The sequence below is a fragment of the Apodemus sylvaticus genome, chromosome 8 (assembly GCF_947179515.1).
Source record: "Apodemus sylvaticus chromosome 8, mApoSyl1.1, whole genome shotgun sequence".
NCBI classification, from domain to species: domain Eukaryota; kingdom Metazoa; phylum Chordata; class Mammalia; order Rodentia; family Muridae; genus Apodemus; species Apodemus sylvaticus.
In genome coordinates this window covers 68,088,735-68,103,802 of record NC_067479.1, presented here as the reverse complement: position 1 = coordinate 68,103,802, position 15,068 = coordinate 68,088,735, and the positions used below count along the sequence as shown (strand labels likewise).

General features: G+C 40.8%; 1 protein-coding gene and 1 long non-coding RNA gene across 10 annotated transcripts in view; one reads left to right on the top strand and one right to left on the bottom strand.

Moving 5' to 3' along the window:
• Positions 1–15,068, bottom strand: part of LOC127691458 (PHD finger protein 11-like) — a 156,564-nt gene that overhangs the window by 110,169 nt on the left and 31,327 nt on the right. The window contains exons 1-2 of one of the 9 annotated variants that reach the window (XM_052191310.1): positions 4,982–5,099; positions 2,293–2,414 (exon numbers count right to left, since the gene is read on the bottom strand). The exons of 6 other annotated variants lie outside the window; for them this stretch is intronic. In XM_052191310.1, the coding sequence (XP_052047270.1) occupies positions 2,293–2,414; positions 4,982–5,024 (165 nt within the window). In that variant the 5' untranslated portion in view covers positions 5,025–5,099. Of the gene's footprint in view, positions 1–2,292; positions 2,415–4,866; positions 4,953–4,981; positions 5,100–15,068 lie in introns of those variants that run through there. 2 more of the 9 variants (XM_052191311.1, XM_052191312.1) reach the window with 2 other exon arrangements.
• LOC127691462 (uncharacterized) overlaps positions 1–15,068 on the top strand; it is a 98,914-nt gene that overhangs the window by 79,327 nt on the left and 4,519 nt on the right. The gene's annotated exons all lie outside the window — the stretch shown is intronic.

Sequence of the window (15,068 nt, the reverse complement as noted above, 5' to 3'; positions counted from 1 at the left end):
TGCAGAGTGGGTGTGAAGTAGCCCTGACCACACAAGGCAGCCAGCGATGGTTCTCAACAGGGCTGCAAGTAAGCAGAGTGGACAGCGGCCCAGAGCACTGGTCACTGTGCAGCAGATGAGCAGACACCAGCCATGTGACTCCTGTGGGAAAGCTCAGTGTGCACACACAGTTGTCCTTGGTGACTGCTCTCTGTTGACCTGGAGCCAGGCGGACAGTGCTCCTCCAGCACTGTTCTCTGCCTGCGAACACAGAGCAGGCTCTGGCAATGGCGGAAGCCAACGCAAGGGACAGAAGCCACTCCTGATGGCTTTCCAGGCCTTCTTCTTAGACTTAAAGGGCCATGCCTGCCTCCACAACCATATCACAGACCTTCACTCTTGTTGTTGTTGTTGTTGTTGTTGTTGTTGTTGTTGAGACAGGGTCTACTGTTGCCTAGCTGGGCTGGAACTCACAGAGTCCACCTGTCTCTGCCCCTGAGTGCTGGGACTAAAGCCATACTCTAATACACGGGGATTTTATGATGTTTTTTGAAAAGATGAGATCTAGTTATACATCTCAGTTTACCTGGACCTTAGTTTTTTTTCCTTGGCTTCTAAGCAGTGGAAATGCATGTATGGGTGACCATGGCTAGCACCAAACTCCCTTGTGCGTTTTACAGCCAAAAGTCTCCTTCCTCTTCATAGGTTTTAGAGGATATTGGAATAGCTCTGTGGTTCAGCACGTGTATTGTTTCTTCCAGTTTTCCACAGCATCTATATCCAGCTCCCAGCCCCAGGCAACCAGCTCACAACAGTCTTAGCTCCAGCTCCAGAGGGTCACACACTTGTATACACACATACATTAAAATCTTTCTAAATTTTTATTAAATGTGTGTAGGCATGTGTGTATGTCTGTGAGTGTGTGTGTGTGTTCTCTGTGTATCCTAGTGTGTTCGTATTCATGAGTGTGTATATCTATGTGTGTGTTGTGTGTCTGCATGTAGAGGACAGAGATTTACTTTAACGGTCATTCTCTACCACTCTCAGATTTTTTATGAAAATGAGGGTTTTGTCTGCATGTATGCATGTGTATCCTGTGCAGGCGGGTTTTTGCAGAGATCAGAAGAAGGTATTACATCCCTGGAAGAGGAGTTTCAAATGCTTGTGAACTCACCCCCAGGTGTTGCTTTCTACCTCCAAGTAGCTAAAGTTCCTGAGGCACATAAACTTAAGCAATCCTCCTGCTTTCAGTTGAAGGTTAATGTCACAGATACAGATAAAAAAGAAAGAGAGCATGAAAATGTGAGAAAAAAAGGTGTGATACTTTCATGGGCAGCGGTTGTTTTTAAGAATGAGGAATCATGATGCAAACGTTCAGAAGTAGTTCTATCCTCCCCCCATGATTTGGACTTAGGATCTCTGAGCTTCTGCTGCTCTACTCCAGTCACAAGCTTAGTGCATGGAAATGTTGGACTTTATTGTGACTAAAAGTTGCTCTTTGAAAGATATTGAGAGAAAAAGCTGGGCCAGTGCTAATGTCTGATTTTGATTGTTAATTTGTACTGATATAAGAGAAGGTTCTTGCACACTCAGGCATAGAGGACAGATGATACATAATTCAAAACAGGTCTGTACTGGCTGGTTTTGTGTGTCAACTTGACATACGCTGGAGTTATCACAGAGAAAGGAGCCTCCCTTGAGGAAATGCCTCCATGAGATCCAGCTGTAAAGCATTTTCTCAATCCAAGGGGGGAGGGCCCCTTGTGAGTGGTACCATCCCTGGGCTGGATGTCTTGGGTTCTATAAGAAAGCAAGCTGAGCAAGCCAGAGGAAGCAAGCCAGTAAGTAACATCCCTCCATGGCCTCTGCATCAGCTCCTGCTTCCTGACCTGCTTGAGTTCCAGTCCATTGGTGATGAACAACAATGTGGAAGTGTAAGCTGAATAAACCCTTTCCTTCCCAACTTGCTTCTTAATCATGATATTTGTGCAGGAATAGAAACCCTGTCTAAGACACAGGTCTGAGAGCTCAATGTGGCTATACATACACATATCCTGAGTGTCTCAGCACTCAGGAGACTGGGGCAGAGAGACCTCAATGATCATGTCTACCTCAAAGGCCCTCTGTGCATGAAGACATGATTTATGTGATGATAATCTTCTATGAGTGGTCTTCCATGGTGGTTGTGAGCTACCATGTATGTGCTGGGAAAGAAAATTTGTTCCTTTGGAAGAGCATCCAGTGCTCTTAACCACTGAGCCATCTCATCAGCCTTTAAACATGTAGTTTTAAAGTTATTTACCAGTAACTTACCAGACAGTTTTCATGAGCAGCTATATTTGCTGATGGTGCAAAGTATATCTGACTCCACTCATGGCCTTCAGGGCAAAGGGCACAAGTTCTTTTTTCCATCTTTTCTATAACTGGACAGTCACCTATAAATAATATCCAGGTTAAAACAGAAAAGCATTTATATGGCTTTGATAGCTCCTCCAACTTAAAGGAGCAGGCAAGGCCCTCTTCCTATGTTAGAGTCTTAACTCCTGGAACAATTAAAAATCAGCAGTCTAACCAGTGAATTGTAGCATCTCTTGTGCGGTACAGCCTCTCCTTAATATTGAAGACCAGTGCTGTCAACAGAAACAGAACAAGCCACAAAGGTTGGCTATGGTATCACCGAGAAGCTTCTAGAGGCCTTACTGAAATGAACACATTTGAAAAATCTCTGATGATGTCTGAGAGCTGGACTTACCAATGGGGAAAGCTAGGAATGTAGAGCAAAGGTTGATTCCATGTCTATTCAGGGGCATGTTCACCTCTGGGGCCATGAGCTCCCTTGCCATGGGATCTTGGTCAGACTTACAGTACGAGGCACGCGCCTCCTCCTGCTGGCCTTAACTCCAATTAGAAATCAGGTGGTCACCCCTATAGCACACTGCCACTCTTGTGCCCAGTAACATATCTTGCCATGCTGGTTGTTATTGTAGCTCAGTGTTCACAGCTGTGTGAGATTTTGGATTACTGTTCTTCTCCAACAAGCTACATGGCTCCTTTCAGTACTAGGAAAGCTAGCCAACAGGGAAGAACCTCCTAGTTATTGCTTAATTTCTCTGTGCTCTGTGCCTAATGATGTGGTGTCTTTGGCAATTATTACCAAGTTCTTACCTTGTCACTGTACAGTGAATAAGTGTCTGTGGAATGCTCAGCCATGAATGAGACAACTAGCAATCATACCACTGACCCCAAGGCTCAAGGAACATGGGGGAAGCTGGGATGGAAGGATGCATAGAAAGCGTCCTCTAGACAAGACAGATGCCGTGATCAAAAACTCAAAGCAACAGTGTTTGCAGCCAAGGTTGCCTGTGAAAGGCCTGTATCGGATCAAACCAGTTAAAATTCTAGCTGTATGGTGGTAGAGGTGGGGAGAGGGGCAGCACTCACTAGCATCCACCCCTAACTGAAGAGATCTGTCAGATAATGGTTTGAGGGGGAGGGTGTGGGGTGCGTTGGTTTTACTGTAGGGTGTGGCCCCTGTTAGGCCTACCATTCTTCTGTGGTTGAACACAACACACACACACACACACACACACACACACACACCCTGAATGTTCACCACAATCTGGAGGTAGTAAACTAAACTAGCCCAGATGGAGAAACAAGCAAAGGAATAGTTGAGAAACACAAGATAAAGACTGTCAGCAAGGCAGGAACAAGATGAAGATCCCAGTGGATATGCCAGAACACCCCATGTCTGTACAGGACACTAGATATACAAAGATGAAAATTCTATACAACTGTCCCCATGGAAGTTTTAAGCTTGATACAATCTCAATGTATGTACATATATGAATACATATATACATACATACATACATACATACATACCAGGGTATAGAGTAATAGCTCTGTAGACAAATGTTCTTATTTGTCTTGCAAAGGATCCAGGCTCAGTCCCTAGCACCTACTTGGTGACCTATAAACATTTCTATCTCTAGGTTCAGGAGGGATCCTTTGCCTTCTTCTAAACACCAAATCATCAAGTACATGGAGGCTATACAAACATTTATGCAGGCAAGACAGTCATACACAAAATAAACATCAAGAATATACTAGTTGCAGGATGGTTATAGACTGAAATAAATCACTAGTCAATCATAAATTTGGCTGTAGACATCTCTACCAAGGATAATGGATCCCTGGGTTCTTTCAGGGATGGAAGGATGCTTTTGCTGAAAATAGTGACTTCACTTGGGCAGTGATCACTGCTATCACTGTTGCTTGAAAGGGATGAGAAGGCTTGGCATTAGTGCCTTCCTATCATGTCTGTATTTCCTGCTTTAACCTTTTGATCAGGTTTCTACTGAAGAGATAGGATTGGGGCAGGGCTGTGCTAGCCTGTCAACACCAGCTTTGGTGTTATTCCTGCTGTCTTCTGTGCATTATTTCTGTTTCTTTACCCAGACAGGACTTCCTCACCATTCCTGAGTTCACCATTTTCTAAGATGGTTCCAGAAGCCTGTGGGCCACAAACCTGACAAATACCTGGATCATCATGCTCTTAACGATAAGAGAAAACCATCTCAAGGAGATTGTCACCATGGCTGGCCCGGAAACATCAGCCTGCACAACACAAGCTTTCAAAGCACTGATGGTTATAACGAACACATACCCCCAAACTGGTCCTCAGTATTCTCCATCTGTCCACAATGACTTGCACTTCCTTTCCAGATTGCCAGCATCCCCAGTAAAGCCTAGGCACCTTTCCCAAGAGCATATCCTCACTATTCTCTTTACAGTGCAGAGCTTCCAGAACTTTGGAGAAAGGACCAGATGTGGTGGAACAGGCCAGCAAAGGGGTTTCATGTTCCTGAGGTCCCCAGTACTCACAGCTTTTCCAGATATTTTAAGCCCAGCTCCAACCCTCAGCAGCATCCTGCAATATCCATGGGTTGGGGGCAGTGAAGTGTGGCATGTTCCTGTGGGCCATCATTCTAGTACTCACCTGTTGAGACTGGGCCGCATGGCTGAGCTGTCTCTTGGGCCATGACAGGGTACCTGCACTCATGTGAGTGCGACTGAGTTTCTAGTTTCTGGTTTCCAGCTTCTACTTCTAGCTTTTAGTTTCGTTTCTCTAAATCTGTGTGGTGAAAGCAAAGACCTAATTGGCAGGAAGTGCTTGCACATTGAGAGCAGAGGGAGGGCAGATTTTCAACTCTGAATAGTCATTTGAAAAGTACTCAGTTTGGTTTCTCTGCCAAAACCATGTGATGAAAATCAGGGCCAAAAATAACGTAGGGGAGGAAATGATTGATATGACTAACAGGATGCAATCGTCATCCAGAGAACAAGGAAGAAAGCAGGCACAGGGGGCTTTCTGGCTGCTGCCTTTGGGTCTTTAAGCCTGTTGTGCAGTACAGCCCACAACCACCTGCCCCGTGTTGCTGCTGCTGCTGCTGCTGCTGCACACAGTGGCCTGCGCCTCCCTCCACAACTAGTAGTCAGGAAAGTGCCACACAGGTCACTCTGACAGAGGCAAATATGGAGAAGGGTCCTCTTCCCAGGTGTGCCAAGTCAACAACCACAATAGCCATCAAACAGCTGGAGAAAAAGCACAACAGACAACCCTACTGTGCTTGTGCTTAACTTAAGGAACAACTGGTCTGTACTTTTGAATATTGTAGCACATTGTTTGTCCTATGTGGGATAATCTTTAAAGGACACAAAATTAATAGGTCCTACACCCAGGTGACAGGAAGGAGTCTTTATTTAGCACCCATGGGCTACAAAGCACCACAGAAATGTAGACAAAGAGAAATGTCCACGTAGGCACCAACATACAGGAAGTAGAATTTTAAAAGTTCATTCTTTAGTGGGGGAAATCAAAGATAAATTCTAGAGGGCATGCACTCTAAGAGGAGAAAGAGCAGCCTATGCCTAGCAGAATAAAGGCAACTAAACAGGGCAACATGGACAGCCTGGGCAAAATGCAAGGTCCTAGCACAGGATGGCAAAGGCCTTGGGTCAGTCCTGGAGAAGGCCTTTCTCATGCTATCAGGAAGAAGAGAAGAGCAAGGTCTGTGCTTCTGAGGAAAGTCTCTAACCTCCAAGATAAAGACCAGGCATGTATGGGGGAAACAGACACTTAGGAGGACAGGGGCCTTGAAGGGAAATATCCCATGAATGCATGTGTGTGTGTATATATATATATACACACAGTCATTGAAATAGTATATTAAGCTTTTACTGCAAGTTATTTTGTGTGCATTTTAGACACGTGACATATAGGGCAGTTAGAGTCACTTCAGGTTAAAGTAATCTCTTCTATCACGTGGGTCCCAAGGTCTGATCAGACTGTTATGCTTGGCAGCATATGCTTTTGCATGCTGAGTCATCTCTTTGGCCCACACCTAATGTCTTAAAAGACGAAGTACTATTAAAGCCCAAACAAAACAGGATTCTTAAAGGGAATCTCCTGTAACCAAAGTACCTTCAAGACAGAGTCAAGCCAATCTCTATGAGCTACATAGTGAGATCTTGTCTCAAAACAACAACAACAACAACCCCACAAGAATCCCAAAAGAAGAAAAAGAAGCTCTTAGGAAGAAAATTAACATGGGCTGAAGAGATGAACCAGTGGGTAGAGCGAGAGAAGTATAGACACAATTCCTGACTTCTCCTTCCATTAGTCCATAGAGTCAGGGGTGGGATGTGCACCAGTGACCACAGGACTTTAAAGGACAGAGACAGAATGGTGGCTGGGCTTGATGGCCACCCAGTGTAGACTTTCTGAACAGATCAAGTTAGAGACTGATAATGTGTGACACCCAATATCTATACTCAATCACATACACTAAAAGAAAAACAAACAGATTAGAAAACTACAGTGCAATTGTTGGGGGCAGGGCACAGATTCAGATGGAAGATAGAAGACAGGGAATTCAAGAGCGGAGAATGTGAATCTGGACTCGCTCTTAGTAAAAGACTCTGAGGGGAAGTGCAGTCATTTGTTGCCTTAGTACAGCTCTAAAGTATGTACGATTTGCAACTCAGTGTTACTTCCTAATGTGCTTGTCTAATATACACTGTAACCAACAGATCTCTAATTGGTATTTAAAGCCTGGTACAAGAAACAAGAAAGTATCATGTTTAGGCCTGGAATTTAGGCATAGATGAGAGTGAAGATTTACAACTTAAAGGGCCAGCAAATATCTTCAATAAAATTATGGAAGAAAACTTTCCTAACCTAAAGAGAGAGATGCCCATGAATATACAAGAAGCCTACAGAACTCCAAACAGACTGGACCAGAACAGAAATACTTCCCATCACATAATAATCAAAACACCAAATGTACTAAACAAAGAAAGAATATTAAAGGCAGTAAGAGAAAAAGGCCAAGTAACATATAAAGGAAGACCTATCAGAATCACAGCAGACTTTTCACCCGAGATTATGAAGGCTAGAAGATCCTGGGCTGATCTCATGCAGACTCTAAGAGAACACAAATGCCAGCCAAAACTACTATATCCAGCAAAACTCTCAATCACCATAGATGGAGAAACTAAGATATTCCATGACAAAACCAAGTTTACCCAATATCTATCCACAAACCCAGCCCTACAAAGGATAATAGGAGGAAAACACCAATACAAGGAGGGAAACTTCACTCTGGAAAAAGCAAGATAGTAACCTTTCATCAAACCCAAAAGAAGTTAACCAATTAAAATTAAAAAATAACTTCAAAAATGACAGGAAGTAACAATCACTATTCCTTAATATCTCTTAACATCAATGGACTCAATGCCCCAATAAAAAGACATAGACTAACTGACTGGATACTTAAACAGGACCCTACATCTTGCTGCTTACAGGAAACACACCTAAGGGTCAAAGACAAACACTACCTTAGAGTAAAAGGCTGGAAGACAATTCTACAAGCAAATGGTCTCAGGAAACAAGCTGGAGTAGCCATTTTAATATCAGATAAAATTGACTTTCAACCCAAAGTCATCAAAAGAGACTCTGAGGGACACTTCTTGCTGGTCAAAGGAAAAATACAACAAGAACTCTCAATCCTGAACATCTATGCTCCAAATGCAAGGGCACCCTCTTTCGTAAAAGAAACTTTATTAAAGCTCAAAGCACACATTGCACCTAACACAATAATTGTGGATGACTTCAACACTGCACTTTCCTCAATGGACCGATCAGGAAAACAGAAAGTAAACAGGGACACAATGAAACTAATTGAAGCTTTGGACCAATTAGATTTAACAGATATATATAGAACATTCTATCCTAAAGCAAAAGAATATACCTTTTTCTCAGCACCTCATGGTACCTTCTCCAAAATCGACCATATAATTGGTCACAAGACAGACCTCAACAAATACAAGAAGATCAAACTAATCCCATGCCTCCTATCAGATCACTATGGAGTAAAAGTGGTCTTCAATAGCAACAAAAACAACAGAAAACCCACATACACGTGGAAATTGAACAATATTCTACTCAATGATACCTTGGTCAAGGAAGAAATAAAGAAAGAAATTAAAGACTTTTTAGAATACAATGAAAATGAAGACACAACATACCCAAATCTATGGGACACAATGAAAGCAGTGCTAAGAGGAAAACTCATAGCCCTGAGTGCCTCCAAAAAGAAAATGGAGAGAGCATACACTACCAGCTTAATGACACACCTGAAAGCCCTGGAACAAAAAGAAGTTATTTCACCCAGGAGGAGTAGAAGACAGGAAATCATCAAACTCAGGGCTGAAATCAATCAAGTAGAAACAAAGAGAACCATACAAAGAATCAACAAAACCAGGAGTTGGTTCTTTGAGAAAATCAACAAGATAGATAAACCCTTAGCCAGACTGACCAAAGGGCACAGAGAAAGTATCCAAATTAACAAACTTAGAACTGAAAAGGGAGATATAACAACGGAAACTGAGGAAATCCAAAAAAATCATCAGATCCTACTACAAGAGCCTGTACTCAACACAACTGGAGAATCTGGAGGAAATGGACAATTTCCTTGACAGATACCAAATACCAAAATTAAATCAGGACCAAATAGATCATCTAAACAGTCCCATAATGCCTAAAGAAATTGAAGGAGTCATAGAAAGTCTTCCAACCAAAAAAAGCACAATTACGCTGATACCAAAACCACACAAAGATCCAACAAAGAAAGAGAACTTCAGACCAATTTCCCTTATGAACATCGATGCAAAAATACTCAATAAAATTCTTGCCAACCGAATCCAAGAACGCATCAAAACGATCATCCACCATGATCAAGTAGGCTTTATCCCGGGAATGCAGGGTTGGTTCAATATATGGAAATCCATCAATGCAATCCACTACGTAAACAAACTCAAAGAAAAAAACCACATGGTCATTTCATTGGATGGTGAAAAAGCATTTCACAAAATTCAGCATCCTTTCATGCTTAAAGTCTTGGAAAGAACAGGAATTCAAGGCCCATACCTAAACATAGTAAAAGCAATATACAGCAAACCGGTAGCCAGCATCAAACTAAATGGAGAGAAACTTGAAGCAATACCACTAAAATCAGGGACTGGACAGGGCTGCCCCCTTTCTCCTTATCTTTTCAATATTGTACTTGAGGTACTAGCTCGGGCAATTCGACAACATAAGGAGGTCAAAGGGATACAAATTGGAAAGGAAGAAGTCAAACTATCATTATTTGCAGATGACATGATAGTCTACCTAAGTGACCCAAAAAACTCCACTAGAGAACTCCTACAGCTGATAAACAACTTCAGCTAAGTGGCATATTATAAAATCAACTCAAGCAAATCAGTGGCCTTCCAATACTCAAAGGATAAGCAGGTTGAGAAAGAAATTAGGGAAATGACCCCCTTCACAATAGCCGCAAACAGTATAAAGTATCTTGTGGTGACTCTTAACCAAACATGTGAAAGATCTGTATGACAAGAACTTCAAGACTCTGAAGAAGGAAATGGAAGAAGACCTCAACAAATGGGAAAACCTCCCATGCTCATGGATCAGTAGAATCAATATAGTTAAAATGGTCATTTTACCAAAAGTAATCTACAGATTCAATGCAATACCCATCAAAATCCCAACTCAATTCTTCACAGAGTTAGAAAGAGCAATTATCAAATCCATCTGGAATAACAAAAAACCCAGGATAGCTAAAACTATTCTCAGCAACAAAAGAAAGTCTGGGGGAATCAGTATCCCTGACCTCAAGCAATACTACAGAGCAATAGTGTTAAAAACTGCATGGTATTGGTACAGTGACAGGCAGGAGGATCAATGGAACAGGATTGAAGATCCAGAAATGAACCCACACACCTATGGCCACTTGATCCTCGACAAAGAGGCTGAAAACATCCAATGGAAAAAAGATAGCCTTTTCAACAAATGGTGCTGATTCAACTGGAGGTCAGCATGCAGAAGAATGCGAATTGATCCATCCTTGTCTCCTTGTAATAAGCTAAAATCCAAATGGATCAAGGACCTCCACATAAAGCCAGACACTCTGAAGCTAATAGAAAAGAAACTGGGCAAGACCCTTGAGGACATCGGTACAGGGAGAAAGTTTCTGAACAGAACACCAATAACATGTGCTCTAAGAGCAAGAATTGACAAATGGGACTTTATAAAATTACAAAGTTTCTGTAAGGCAAAGGACACCATCAAGAGGACCAATCGGCAACCAACAAATTGGGAAAAGATCTTCACCAATTCTACATCAGATAGAGGGCTAATTTCCAATATATATAAAGAACACAAGAAGTTAGACTCCAGAAAACCAAACAACCCTATTTAAAAATGGGGTACAGAGTTAAACAAAGAATTCTCACCTGAAGAACTTCGGATGGCGGAGAAGCATCTTAAAAAATGCTCAACTTCATTAGTCATTAGGGAAATGCAAATCAAAACAACCCTGAGATTTCACCTTACACCAGTCAGAATGGCTAAGATTAAAAATTCAGGAGACAGCAGGTGTTGGAGAGGGTGTGGAGAAAGAGGAACACTCCTCCACTGCTGGTGGGGTTGCAAATTGGTACAACCACTCTGGAAATCAGTCTGGCGGTTCCTCTGAAAACTGGGCAACTCATTTCCAGAAGATCCTGCTATACCACTCCTGGGCATATACCCAGAGGATTCCCCACCATATAATAAGGATACATGCTCTACTATGTTCATAGCAGCCCTATTTATAATTGCCAGATGCTGGAAAGAACCCAGGTATCCCTCAACAGAAGAGTGGATGCAAAAAATGTGGTACATCTACACAATGGAGTACTATTCAGCCATTAGAAACAATGAGTTCATGAAAATCTTAGGCAAATGGATGGAGCTAGAGAACATCATACTAAGTGAGGTAACCCAGAAGCAAATGTGAATCATGGTATACACTCACTAATAAGTGGATATTAACCTAGAAACCTGGAATACCCAAAACATAATCCACACATCAAATGAGGTACAAGAAGAAAGGAAGAGTGGCCCCTTGTTCTGGAAAGACTCAGTGAAGCAGTATTCGGCAAAACCAAAATGGGGAAGTGGGAAGGGGTGGGTGGGAGGACAGGCGGAGAGAAGGGGGCTCATGGGACCTTCTGGGAGTGGGGGGGGCTAGGAAAGGGGAAATCATTTGAAATGTAAATAAAAAATATATCTAATAAAAAAATCAGACATTAAAAAAAAAAGAGACCCCAAAAAGACAAAAATTCTGAGAATCTTTCTCATAAGAGGAAACAAAATAGAGATCTGAGATTGATTTTGATTTTATTCATAGAAAAATAGAACAATTCTTCAAATTAATGCTTTCTTCTGATGTAATAATGGAAGCTATAGAAGTCACATTTCTTAAAAGAGCCCAGACTGTATCCTTGACCTTATTAGTTCGATGACTGATAACTATTGGTGCCTGAGCCACCAATCAGGCAGCATACACCTGCTGATGTGAGCCCCCCAACATATATAGCAGAGGTCTGGCCTCATTGAGAGAAGCACCCAACCCTTGAGAGACTTGAGGACCCAGGAATTGGGGAGGTCTGGTGGTGCTGGGGAGGGGGTGGGTAATATCTTCTTGGTGGTGGGGTAGGATTGGGGAATATCCTCTTGGAGATGGGGGCAGGAGGTGTGGGATGTGGAACAGTTGGAGAGCGGATAAAGCCTGGACTGTAAAAATGATTTAAGAATAATAAAAATGAATGAGTATATAAATAAATAAAAGAATATAGTACTATATAGTCTGAAAAAGGGAGGCAGTTGATATTTTGACAGGACAAAGATTAATTTGTGAATTTAAGTGAAACAATAAGTCAGCCACAAAACAAGTAGGAGGGGATCCAGTTCCTGGAAGGAGAAAAAGAGTGGAGGCCAAGAGCTGGGAGAGGACATAGATGTTAAAGGTGTAGTTCTGGTTTGCAAGGTGAAGTGATTTGGGATTAACAATAATTTTGTCTATATTTTATGCTACTGAACTATATATTTTTTAAAGGGTTGATATGGAGAAAGAACAAACAAAAAGGGGTGAGATGTTAAATTTTGTTACATGAGTTGTGTCACAATTTTTAAAAAGTAGCAATGTTAGAAGGAGGAATGCATACAGAAAATGTGGTATATTTACACAATGGAATACTACTCAGCAATTAGAAACAATGAATTCACAAAATTTTTAGGCAAATGGTTTGATCTGGAAAATATCATCCTAAGTGAGGTAACCCAATCACAAAAGAATACACATGGAATGCAATCTCTGATAAGTGGATATTAATTAGCCCAGAAGCCCTGAATACCCAAGGCACAAATTGCATAACAAATGACTCCCATGAAGAAGTATGGAGAGGGTCCTGATCCTGGAAAGGATTGATCTAGCATGGGAAGGGAATATAAGGACAGAGAAAAAGGAGGGAGGTGATTGGAGAAGGGATGGAGAGAAGAAGGTTTATGGGACATATGGGGAGGGGGCATCGGGAAAGGGGAAATCATTTGGAATGTAAACAAAGAATATAGAAAATAAAAATATTAAAAAAATTTAAAAAAGAATAAAAGTAAGGTACCACTCTAAATGTATCAACTATTTCTCAACTCCCTCATGAAACAACAGATTTTATTTCTGTTAGAAGAGGACTGTTGAACCATCAGATGGAAAATGCTTGTGAGACATACTGGTTCTTAGGGGAAAGTGGAGATTGTGTTAACAACCAAGGATATAATGGAATGTGTAATTTTTTTAGATTTTTATTTTTATTTTATTAAACTAATAAAATTTATTTTAAAATATACAACTCAATAGTGACATTATTTAAATCATCAAAATAATTTATAATAGATAAATGCCTCTTAAATATATATGATATCTTCTGAAGCTAAAAGTAATATGCACTCAACCAGTTTTTAAAATCTATTTGGAACATTAAATATGATAGAAGTAGAGAAAAGTCTCTTATGAAGTCCTCTATTGTTGCAGAAAGTATTAAAATATGAACCTACACATTCCTGCTGTATATTGCTTTTACTAAGTTTAGGTATGTGCCTTGAATTCCTGACCTTTCCAAGACTTTTAACATGAAGGAATGCTGAATTTTGTCAAATGTTTTTCAGCATCTAATGAAATGACCATGTGTCTTTTTTCTTTGAGTTTCTTTATGTAGTGGATTACATTGATGGATTTCTGTGTATTGAATCATCCGTGCATCCCTGGGATGAAGCCTACTTGATCGTGGTGAATGATCTTTTTGATGTGTTCTTGGATTCGGTTGGCAAGAATTTTATTGTGTATTTTTGCACCGATATTCATAAGTGAAATTGGTCTGAAGTTCTCTTTGTTGGATCTTTGTGTGGTTTTAGTATCAGTGTAATTGTGGCTTCATAGAATGAATTAGGTAGTGTTCCTTCTGTTTCTATTTTGTGGAATATTTTGAAGAGTATTAGTATTAGGTGGTCTTTGAAGGTCTGATACAATTCTGCACTAAAACCATCTTGTCCTGGGCTTGTTTTGGTTGGGAGACTTTCAATGACTGCTCCTATTTCTTTAGGGGTTATGGCACAGTTTAGATGGTCTGTCTGATCCTGATTTAACTTTGGTATTCGGTATCTGTCTAGGAAATTGACCATTTCATTCAGATTTTCCAGTTGTGTTGAGTATAGGCTTTTGTAGTAGCATCTGATAATTTCTTTTGAATTTCCTCAGTTTCTGTTGTTATACCTCCCTTTTCATTTCTGATTTTGTTAATTTGGATACTGTCTCTGTGCCCTCTGGTTAGTCTGGCTAAAAGTTTATCTTGATGATTTTCTCAAAGAACCAGCTCCTGGTTTGGTTGATTCATTGTATAGTTCTTTTTGTCTCTACTTGTTTGATTTCAGTTGTGAGTTTGATTATTTCCTGCAGTCTACTCCTCTTGGGTGTATCAGCTTCTTTTTGTTCTAGAGCTTTCAGGTGTGCCGTTAAGCTGCTAGTGTATGCTCTCTCCAGTTTTTTGGAGGCACTCAGTTCTATGAGTTTTCCTCTTAGCACTGCATTCATTGTGTCACATAAGTTTGGGTATGTTGTGCCTTCATTTTTGTTAAATTCTAAAAAGTCTTTGCTTTCTTTCCTTTACCAAGGTATCATTGAGTAGAACACTGTTCACCTTCCATGTGTATGTGGGCTTTCTGTTGTTCTTGTTTCTATTGTGATACATAAGTGATCCTTAATCCATAGTGATCTGATAGGAGGCATGGGATTATTTCAATCTTCTTAAATCTGTTGAGGTCTGTTTTGTGACCAATTATTGGTCAATTTTGGAAAAGGTACCATGAGGGCTAAGAAGAAGGTATATTATTTTGATTTAGGATGAAATGTTTTATAATTATCTGTTAACTCCATTTGGTCCATAACTTCTGTAAATTTCACTGTGTCTCTGTTTAGTTTGTTTCCCTGATCTGTCCATTGATGAAAATGGGGTGTTCAAGTCCCCCACAATTATTTTGTGAGGTGCAATGTGTGCTGAGTTTTAGTAAAGTTTCTTTTATGAATGTGGATGCCCTTGCATTTAGAGCATAGATGTTCAGAATTGAGAGTTCTTCTTGGTAGTTTTTC